This window comes from Manis pentadactyla, chromosome 9 (genome assembly GCF_030020395.1).
Source record: "Manis pentadactyla isolate mManPen7 chromosome 9, mManPen7.hap1, whole genome shotgun sequence".
In the NCBI taxonomy this organism is placed as follows: domain Eukaryota; kingdom Metazoa; phylum Chordata; class Mammalia; order Pholidota; family Manidae; genus Manis; species Manis pentadactyla.
Genome location: NC_080027.1, coordinates 12,894,569 through 12,905,636, shown reverse-complemented (window position 1 = coordinate 12,905,636; position 11,068 = coordinate 12,894,569). Strand labels below are relative to the sequence as shown.

The window sequence follows — 11,068 nt, the reverse complement described above, 5'->3', positions numbered from 1 at the left end:
GACGCAGGGAGAAGTGAGCAGTTGTTTTCCCTGGCTGGAGCGCGGCGCGGCGGCGGCGAGGGGGCTGGGACGCTGGCCCCGGGCCAGGGGGACGTTTTTTTTTCTGCTTAAAGCGTCGCCGCGGCCGCCCGGAGGCGCGAGGGTGTGCGGGCAGGCGGAGGCCGGGGGGAGGTCCCCGCCCCAGATGCCCGCCCCCGCCGGAACCCGCCGCCGCCGCGCTGGGTCCCTTCCAGCGGGCCCTCACCTGGGACCGCCGGCCCAGATTCCTCCGGGCGGGGTGGCGGGCCTGCCCAGCCCAACTCCCGGTGCATCAAAGCGGGAAACCGAGGCTGGGGGAGGGAGGCCGGCCTTGCCCGGGTCACGCGGTCGGGGAGGCCAGGTGGTCCTGGAGGCCAGGTCTCTGGGCTCTTTCCCAGCCTTCCGTGCGCATGTGGGGGTCTCACCACCCAAAGTCACTTCTCATTAGTACTGGTCCACTCCTCTCTGGGGAGAGACCTCAAGGAGGGGGTGCCCTTTGGCCAAGGTCTCAGTGAGGGGTCCAGAAGAGGAGCAGAAAGAACAAAGCTGGGAATCCAGTTTCCCTGCCAATCCCCTCTAAATGCCTTCCTGGTGCCCACCCTGCCCCCCCACCCCCCTTCGCCTTGTCTGGCCGGGCTGCCGGGGCTGGCTCTGGGCCTCAGACACTCTGGAATCGCCAAGGTCTGAGCTCAGAACCTGGCCCCCTTCCCAGGCTAACAGCCGGGAGGAAGGGGGTGCTGCTTGAGGGCTCAGGGGGCTGGGGGGAGGCACAGTAGGGCCCCAGGGCAGGGGTTGGCAGGGGCTGGGGAGGGGCCTTGAGTTTGGTCAAGGCTAGAGAGGAATCAGGCGTGTCCACTGGTCAGGAAGGGAGGCTCTGGAGGGCGCAGTGTCCTGGGGCCCAGGCCATAGTGGGGGGCGGGGGGACTGGCCAGAGACCCCAAGATTCCATCTGTGACGCACACAACTCAGCAGGGGGTGGGTGTGAGCAGGGTACATCCAGAGCAGGACACTGCCAAATTAGAGATGGGCACCAGAGTGGCAGGGAGCGTCAGGCACTTGCCTTCTGGCACACCTGTCCAAGGAGCCAGGAGTTTTACTTTGGTGGTGGATTTATTTGGGTAGCTCTGAGGGAATGAGGGAGGCCCTTAAGGGAGACTGAATTGCTCAGTGGGCTCAGGACCTGTTCATACAGACGGGAATTGCAGAAGTGGGATGGGAACCATCTCTTGTCCCCAGGGGATACCTGCCGCTGGAATCCAGGAGCGGGTGTGAGAGGCAGCCCCACCCAGCCCCACCCTCCCTCAGGGCTCAGGTCACACGCTGAGGCAGGGAATAATAGTGAGGGTTTACCCCCTGCCAGGTGCAGAACTAAGAATTTTATGGTCATTTTTTCCTCTCACTCACATGAACCTGACCCAGGTGGTGGCTCACCTTGGAACATAGCACAAACAGACTAGGGCTGGTGCTTTAATCTCTCTGAGCCTCAGTTTTCTCACCTCTGAAATGGGGATCTATTCATTCAGCAAACTGAGAACCTACTACATGCCAAGCTCTTGGTAAGAAGTAGAGCCAATCTCTGCCCTCCTGGAGCTTCTGTCCTCTAGGAGAGGGACGTGCAGACATGTGACAGATCAGCTCACACATGATAGTGGCTACAACAAAGGTTGGCACTGTGACAGAGAGCAAGGAGCTGGGAGCAAGGGTGGGGGGCCTGGAAGTCCAGGAAGCCCCTCTGATAAGACTTCTAAGCCAGAAACTGGAGGAGCCGAAGTTCACAGGTGCAGAGCCAGCCACGCGGGAGGGCAGCGTGCACAAGGCCTGAAGGGTTGAGGGCACTGTGAGGAGACACTTTGCGAAGGAGCACGCAGAGTTGAGGGTTGGGAACTGAGAGAAGGCCAGTGGAGCAACAGGGTGGGAAGGGGGAGAAAGCGCTCTGGATATAGGAGGCCATGGTGAGGAATCTGGGGTTTATTTTCATGGTGGTGGATCAATGGCAGTGCTGTCACTGTCAGCCCAGGAAAGATTATATAGCTTGGACACAGTGGAAATATGTCTGGGAGGTAGAATCTAGAGACTGGGTGAAGTGGAGGGTATTGGAGCAGCGGGTGTCATGAATGACTCCCAGGTTTCTGGCCTGAGCCCCTGAGGTGGGTGAGGAAGGTGGCAGAGAACGTGACACAAGGAGGAGTCTGGAGCTCTCTGGGATCTGCTGAGTCTGAGGTGTTTGTGTCATCCAGGTGGAGACGTCTCAGTCCAGGGCTCTGACCTAGAGACAGACCCAGGATCCTCAGCATCACGGGTCTTCCCAGCCGTGGGAAGGATGGGTTCAGCTCGGGAGAGGAGAGACTCGGGGAGAACAAGGGAGATCACTACCCCCAGGTCAGGGAGAGGAGGGAGAGTCAGAAGTGGCTCAAGCAGCAGCTGGAGAGAGCAGAGCGAGGAAACCAGAAGAGGGAGGCAGGCCAAGAGGAGGGAGTGTTTTGGGAGGAGTGTGACAACAGCATCCAAGCTGCGGAGAGTAGGAAGGGGCTCATGACAGCCCTGCCCCAGGGGCTGCTGGGGGGCCCAGAGACTCAGAGCAGCGAGAGCAAACTCCCAGTCCCATGTGTGGCATATAATGAGTGCTCAACAAATGTCACCTGTTGGCATTGCCAAACTCCTTAAACTCACTTGGGACACAGCAGGATATAGGGGGCACCCTCGTGTGGGTGATAGGGAGCTAAGAGGGGGACACTGTTTACAAAGGGCTACTGAGGGGAGCCCTTGCTGCTGAAAGGACTAGAGAGGGAGCCATTGGCCTGCCACCAGACCTCCCCAAGCGGCAGGAGCCGGAGGGGAGGACAGCCCCAAGGGAGCACGGCCTTTGCAGAGACCTGCAGCGTCTGTCTGAACGCAGGCTGCAGGGAGGGAGCCAGGGAAAGAAATAGCACCCTAGTCTCCTCCTGCCCAGGTGGGCCTCCCAGGGCCTGAGGAGCCTCGTGGTGCGGAGCAGGGACAAGGATGCTAAGCGGACCAGCAGTGTGGACTGCAGCAGTGCAGCACATGTGATCCTTGGCCTGTCCACCTTTACCTGTCACCCAGCCACCCCATCTTCCTAGAACCTCCTGGTCTGCTTTCCTGCTTCATAGCTGTAAGTTCTGCAAGTTCAGGGAGACCCTGACCTTTGCCATCATCCCAGAGCATTTCTCCGCCTTACAGGTCCCCCCCGGCACTGTCTCTGCCACCTTACGGGCCCCCCTGGCACCATCTCTGCCGCCTTATGGGCCCCCCAGCACCATTTCTGCCTGCTCTACTCCCTCCTCCAATAGGGGCCAGGTCACCGTTTAAATCTGAATTCCAATCATGCTGCTCCTCTGCTTAAAAATCCTCAAGTTGGGGGGAGTCTAGTAAACATAATGTTCCTCATGTAATTGTAGATTAATGATACAAAAAAAAAACACAAACAAGCTGACAAAAATAGCACACACACACACAAATCCTCAAGTGACTTTCCTTTCCTAGCCTAGCCCTGCCAAGTCCTCTGTGCCTCAGAGGAGCTGAGCTCGGGCCTCTGCCAGGAGGTGACCCTTTCTGTCTATGGTTCTTACCTCTGGGTGGTATTTCTTACATCTTCTCTAAAGCAGCTACCCTGGCCCTCTGGGTCACCTCACCCACAAGTGTCCTGATGGTACTTGTCACAGCCTGAAACATTCTTCTTTATGGTGTTTACTCACTTATTGTCCATCTCACTGCCCTCCCAGGAAGGCCCCACCATGTCTCCAGATCCTAGCACAGGGCCTGGCCCACAGAGGGTGCTAAAGTTTGTCAATTGAATGGCGCAAGACCACAAAAGTGCCACCATTTACTGTACACTTTACACTGTCATGTTATTTCATCCTCCCAATGACCCTGCAGAGGGGAAACCAAGGCTCCGAAGAAGCAATTAGACTCAGGTCATCTGGCGAGTCCAGTGTGGGAACTGAACTCAAGCCTGCCTGATCCAAAACCTAACCAGCGCTCCTGGGAGGGAGGAATGGGAGGTATACCACAAATGTGCCCGACAGGTGGGTGGGCCCCAAGGGCAATGAGGGGTTTTGCTTCAATGGAACAATGAGGAGCCACAAGATCCAAGCCCAGGGAATGTTCCGACTTCTTAAATGTTAGGGAAGGGTCCTTTGTGCAGAGCGGCTCTTGAGAGGCCCAGAGAAGGCAGAGTACTTGGCCGAGGTTACACAGCTGGTCAGTGGCAGAGCCAGGACTCAAACCCAGGGCTCCAAAGACCTTGTTGGGGGAATTGGCTGGATGGGGCAGCAGCCTACATAATGAATTTATATTTCATGGGGTAGCATAGCATGGCAGTTGTTTTCTGGCATTAGATTTTCCTGGCTGCATCCTGTACCAGCCATGGGAATTGGGAAAATTCTTTGACTTTTCTATGTCTTGGTTTCCTCCTTTGTTAATAGGAAATCAAATAAGCTAATATTTAAGAAGTACTTAGCAGATGCTGGCCACATAGCAAGTGCTCATGAAAGAGGGCTAATTGCACACTGGGCGCTGGGCTGCCTCTCTGAGCTCTGAACGTCTTGGGGAAGCAGTGAGGCTCTGAAGAAAGAAATGACTCCAGAGGGTGGCAGGGGGGCTGCTCATCAGTTCTAAAGATGAGGGTTTGAAGCTTTGGAGGCCTGCAGTGGACAATTCTGCCCTGAAGCATCTCTCTCCAAAGACCATGACTGAAAGCAGCCATCACTGGGTCCCTCTGGGATACCACATACTGGGATGAACGGCAGAGCGAAGGGACTGGAAAATGAAATGAGCCGATCTTCACACTTGGTAAATCAGAGGATCTGACATAATTCCTCTGCTCTTCGCCACCCTTCCAACACAGGAGAAGGCCACTGGTGGGACTCACTGTAGAGGTGTGCTGCCACACCCCAGCAGGGAGATGTGGGTAAGTCTCTTCACCTACCCAAGCCTCAGCTTTTTCATCTCCAAACTGGGGATGATGATAAGACCTAACTGACAGCATTGTCCTGAGGATTAAATGAGATAATTAATGAAAAGCTCTTAGCACAGTGCCCGGCCCAAAGAAAACACTGAAAGTTGAGTATTATTATTTTTACTATTGTATCATCTAGCTCTTTCCTGTTTCATAGAAATGTCTGGTTAATTAATACTGCAATGAAAAACAAGACAGCTAACCCCTTTTGGGTGCCTGTTAGTGTGAAAATATAATAACGTAAGTTATGTTTTTCAGAGCTGCAGGTATGTGCACGGACTACTCATTACCATGTGGATATGACCCCCGTGAGGTGCAGGTAGGCCTGTAATTGAGCCACGTGAGTATATATCCCACCATGGTGTGTGCTGTTACTCAGGAATGAGCCTAACTACTGCCCTGTCAATAGTGCCACAGAAAGGACAGATGATGGGCTGGCTTGCATGAGAGTGTGATAAATTCTCTGGTGAGGGAAGGATCGGAAAGAATCCAAGCCTACTGCTTTAAAGACAACTGGTCTACCCTTCACGACTGCTGTGAGTAGGCTCAACCCCAAGCACTTCTGGGACCTTCTATGTACACCAGTTAAGGACAAGTTAATGTGTGACTTCCCTGCAAGCTGCACAGTCTCAAGGGTACATGTGGTGCTTCTAGGAAGAAACCTGGCACCCCACAAATGGGACCCACATCCGCTGGGAGGCACAGGTTGATGGTGCCTCCAGTGTGGCCTCTCCACAGGCTAGCAGGCCTTAGGGTTCCCCGTCCAGTTCAAGTAATTGAGTCTAGTCCTTGTTTTTGGAGGGGCTGACTGAGGGGAGTTGGTCCAGCCTGTCCTGTTCATCCATACCACCAGCCAGATGGCATTCATCCATTTCATGGATGGCTGCAGGATTGGGAATGAGAAAGACACCTGGTGGTGTTGTTTGACAGGTGTTTTATGTGGGAGGTATAGGAGCTGAGGCTACCCCCTGTTGCTTCCAATCTCTCAATAAGGTCAAGCAGAATGGCAATCAAATAAAGGTCAGAACTGTCTGGTGGAGGATGGCAGGCCCAGCAGTCAGTGAAATTTAAGGCACATGCAACAGCCTGGGTGAGCTGGACCAGGGTGTTTTCCTCAGTAAGCGAGGCTCTGGGTGGCTTGGAAATACAAAGGTCATTAATGTATCTTTGTCCCCCAAGTGTCCTGTGTCTGAGGTGTTCCCTCCCCAGGTGCCAAGGCTGCTGTTCTCCTTTCACCCTCAAACCGATGTGTTCTATTCCAGTAGCTAGAATGTCACCCTTTTCCCAGTCACTCCCTATGCGCCCCTTTCACCTGGAAGAGGCAGGAGCAAGAATGACAAGGACATTTTTTCTAACAACCACCTTGAGTCATTATATCCCACCGTCTACATGTTGGGGACTCAGAGAAAGTACACATCAAGCACTCCAGTTATTCTCATGATCCAGGACCATGTCAGTCCAGCAGGAGAATTCAGATGGTTGAACCACAATTCATTTTAAATCTCCTAAGCTCCTTTTTGGTTTGTGCTGCCACCCAGGAGATACACCAACCAGGCTGGCCTTGCGTTCATGTTGAGGAAAGAAAGAAGCATTGCATCCAGGAGTGGAGAATGTGGATCCCTGAATTTTCAAAAACATCTCTCTCATCCTGATCATTATGAAGGTCATGGCCAAGAGGAGATGGTCCCATCCTGGGGACAGCTGCACCCAGTGAGTGAACTGGTGTTCTGAACTGTGTGGACCAGGAGGGAGAGCCAGAAGTTCATCAGTGCAGGCTCAATTAGTAGCTTTTGAATTAATTTTTGAGGAGGTTATTTCAGCACTCAGCAGTACCACATGGTTGTGGATCATAGGGAGCATGGAAGGGCCATCAAATACTTAGACCATCTGCCCACTGTTGAGTGGCTTTTGCGATAAGAGGTGCAATGTTGTAAGACTTCAAATAGTCCAAAAAGCCCAAAACACAGATTAGTCTCTAGAAACACAATGGTGTGGCCAAAGTTGGCCCACTGGACCAGAACAGCAGCTCTGTAGCCTGAGAAAGTGCAAAGCACCACAGATAGCCCCAAGTAAAAGGTACTATGTATTTCAGTCTCTCAGGAGTGAGCCAGGACAATGCTACATACACTGTGGCCTCCCTCATCACAGGACAAACAGATGAACTTTGGGCAGGAATCACAAATCTGGCATGGAAGGGTGGCCTCTGCATCAGAAGCATCAGAATCCTTTTCTTTGTGCCCACTCTATGATGTTGGACATGTGCCATGTCTGGTAAGATAATGGATCCAGGAAGAAATGGAGACAATCTGGGCAGTGCAGGCTCAACCAATAGCTTGATTCATGTCAGCCTCATCAGAGAATGGGCCCTTAGCATGGGCATCTACATAAGTGATCTAGATTGATCAGCCGCAATTTGTTTCCAGAGTTAGCTGAAAACATTGCTATCCAAAGCCTCCTATTGGGTGGCAGAATTACTATCATTTATCTCACCTTCGGGGATTTCTTGAATCAGCAACCACAGCCACATTGCTTTTTAGCCAGAGTTTCAAGGTGCACACCCTTTGGGCTTGAGTTGGTCTGTCTAGCTAAAAGTTTGTCAATCTTTTCAAAGAACTAACTTGTGGGTCAGTTTGTTTTCTCTAACCTTTATTATAGCCTTCTATGCTTGCTTTGGCTTTAGCTTGCTTTTCTTTTTCCAGTTTCTTAAGGTGGAAATTTAGGTTACTGATTTTAGACCCTTTTTTTTAGTGAAGTAAATTACTTCAACTGACATAGCCAGTGAGCAAATCCAGTACCAAACCCAGGCCTTCCTGATTCTAGGTCTGAGCCTGTCTGCCCTCCTGTGGAACTTGATGCAGGGAAGGCCCCTGAATGGAGAAAGGTGATGGGAATTCCCTGTAGTGGGAAAGGAGGAATGTAGGGACGGCAGGAGGAGATGAGTGGGCCAGGGGCCAGATACATAGGGCTTTGGAGACAAAAGTAAGGGTTTTGGATTTTTGTCCAAGTGTGATGGGGAGATACCAGAGGGTTTTTGAGGAGTGACATGATCTGATTTGTTTTAAAAGAATTACTATTTCCTGCTCTGTAAAATGGGGATAACAGTAGTCCCTACCCATAAGATTGTCATGAGTGTGTGAAAGGGATTAAGCAGGAGAATGAGTGTAAGGGCCTTGGTGTAAGGCAGAATAAACTATTGAGTGGACATTGGGCATGATGATGACACAGAAAGGTGCACTGAGGAATTCAGGATGGGGCTGGGAGCTGAATACAGTAAGGACCTGGAGCATCTTTGCATACAGGTTAGAGTTTGAGTCCCTCTAGTCAACTTGGCAGAACTGACCTAGAGTCAGGTCCTGAGCCAGGTACACTGCTGCCTAAGAGCTTGCTGGTAGATGGAGAGAATGAAGAGGGGCACAGGGCTCTGCAAGTAAGCAGGAGGCAGCAAGGGTCAGGAAATGGCAGTCCTCGGCAATCTATGTAGGAGGAACATGGAGAAGGGCATTAGATCTTCAGTTAGTTTCAGAGGCATATGCTGTCTAATCAAAGTAGGAGCTTATTGTTGATGAGATTATGGGGGCCTAAGGCCTAGCTCCTCCACTGCCTCGGTGTACAGCCTTGAAGCACTGCAGGCTGTACATCTGGGAACCACTGCCGGCCCCACCTGGAGTCTCCAAACCTAGTGAGGGAGAGGAGGTGTAAGGAAAAAGAACACAGAAGAAAAAAAAAAATCAGCAGCCCATGTTCAGGGGACTAGTAGTTTTAACAGTTACCCACCCAAGAAAAGCATAACCGTCACAGGTATAAGTAATAAGCCCCTCATCAGCGCGCTCAAGCATGCTTTGCTTCGCTGTGGCTGCGCCCGGACTCGCGTGTGCCCAGTACAGTGCTTTTCAGTCAGCCGGCTTGAGGACTTAAACTTCAAAAAGAGTTAGTGGCTGACTTTGCCTCAGTCCCTGGCCATGGGGGTAGGGGTTCACCAGACTGGGACACAGAACAGGCGGTGGGAGTTGGGTGGGCGGTGTCTTGAAATAGGTTGACAGGTACAGAAAGCGAGAGCGACCCTGCCTGGCCTGACTTGCCACTTGAAGTGAGAAGCACTGAGAACAGAGGAAGCTACAAACGCAGGCAAGGGGCCTTTTGCTTTTATCAGGGGCGATGTTGTGATGACGCCATTGCCCCGCCTGTCCCGCCTGTGAGGAAAGGGAAACCCCAGGGAAGGCGGAGGCCAGCAGGGATTCCTCAAGCCAAGTGGTCCCGTCCGTCCGCGGCGGGCAGAAAGGGCCACCCAGTGCAGCCTCTTCCGGGTCCTGCGACCTGATGGCGTTACCAGGGAGACGCCTCTCCGGAGGCCTAGCCAGTTGAAAGTTTTGGTCTACGGTTTCCTGCGGAGGGGCGCGCCAACAGGGCAGGATCAAGACTGCAACAGAAACGCCCCACTATGGGCATCGCCCCACTGAGGGGCAAAGGGAGCACCACATTCGTCCTCATCGGAAGGCGCTCTGCTTGTGCGTCACTTCCGGTGAGCTCCGCGGCGACAACGGCAACATGGCCCTGAACGGCGCTGGTGAGGATTTGGAATGCGGGGAGCCTGTGGCTGCGAGGTACAGGGGGCAGTCCACTCGGGCAAGACCCCCTCGGTCTCTTGTGCGTCTCTTCCCTCAGAAGTCGACGATTTCTCCTGGGAGCCTCCTACCGAAGCGGAGACGAAGGTGCTGCAAGCACGACGGGAGCGGCAGGATCGCATCTCCCGGCTCATGGGCGACTACCTGCTGCGTGGTTACCGCATGCTAGGCGAGACGTGTGCGGACTGCGGGGTGAGGAGATATTTGGGACGTGGGATCGGGGATGGAGCTGCGGACCAGGCTGTACAGCCATTCCCCAGTTCTCCCCCTCTGGACCCCATCGTCTGGCGTCTCACCCCTGCTCCGGTCTTTCTGGCCCCTAGACGATCCTCCTCCAAGACAAACAGCGGAAAATCTATTGTGTGGCTTGTCAGGAGCTCGACTCAGACGTGGATAAAGATAATCCGGGTAAAAGACCGAGTGTGCTTGGTAGAGAAGCAGTGTGATGATAGAGGCCTGGGAATGGTAGGAGTGGGAGGTGACTGTGGAGTCTGGCTGGGGCCGAGGTAAGGTGCCTGCTCCTTTCAGCTCTAGAGAGGACCATTAATTCAGTAAGAGCATTAGCAGCACCTTCTGTATGCAGACACTATAGAGAGTCTGAGCTTGATCAGGTATAATCCTGGTGGGAGAAATGAAGCAAGGACATAAATAAATAACTGTTACAAAGAAGACAGTGGATGAGTTGCCTTATAGAGAGGCAGGGTAAACACCTCAAACACAGAAATAGAGCAGTAAAGAGTGCAGAGGTGGCCCAGGGCTGAAGTGAACTAAACATCCTGACCATTCCACCCATTTTCTCTTCTTTTAGCTCTGAATGCCCAGGCTGCCCTCTCCCAAGCCCGGGAACACCAGCTTGCCTCTGCCTCGGAGCTCCCCGTGGGCTCCCGGCCTGCTGCTCAGCCCCCAGTACCCCGTCCAGAGCACTGTGAGGGAGCTGCTGCAGGGCTCAAGGCAGCCCAGGGGCCGCCCCCTCCTGCTGTGCCTCCAAATGCAGATGTCCTGGCCTGCACACAGGAGGCCCTCCTGCAGAAGCTGACCTGGGCCTCAGCTGAGCTAGGCTCCAGCAACTCCCTGGAGACTAGCATACAGCTGTGCAGTCTTATCCGGGCTTGTGCTGAGGCATTGTGCAGCGTGCGGCAGCTGCAGCACTAAGAGATCCCTCCTGAGAAAAACCCTCTAGAAAAACAACTGTTCTTCTTGTGTGATTTGTTCTTTTTTTGGTTCTGAGTGTGCATGCCAGCCCCAGCTCCACTTGCCTTTTTCTTTTTGTCCTCACCCTAGAACTAGCTACTCATCTTTATGTCCTGAGATTAATAGGGCTTGTTGCTGCTCAGTTTCTCGACTCAAGAGGGTGAGGAGGAGGGAGAGGACTACTGATACTTTTTTTCTGAGGAAGAGGCTACAGTCTTCTGAAAAGCAGAAACAAGAGGGACAGACCTCTGCAGCACCCCTG

General features: G+C 53.2%; 1 protein-coding gene across 1 annotated transcript; it reads left to right on the top strand.

The window, feature by feature from the left end:
- Positions 1 to 9,207: 9,207 nt before the first annotated feature.
- On the top strand, positions 9,208 to 10,817 carry ZNRD2 (zinc ribbon domain containing 2). Its single transcript, XM_036929053.2, has 4 exons — positions 9,208 to 9,557; positions 9,656 to 9,807; positions 9,939 to 10,023; positions 10,424 to 10,817. Exons 1-4 carry the CDS (start codon positions 9,539 to 9,541, stop codon positions 10,765 to 10,767), a joined length of 600 nt encoding a protein of 199 aa, XP_036784948.1. The 5' UTR covers positions 9,208 to 9,538; the 3' UTR covers positions 10,768 to 10,817.
- Positions 10,818 to 11,068: the final 251 nt, after the last annotated feature.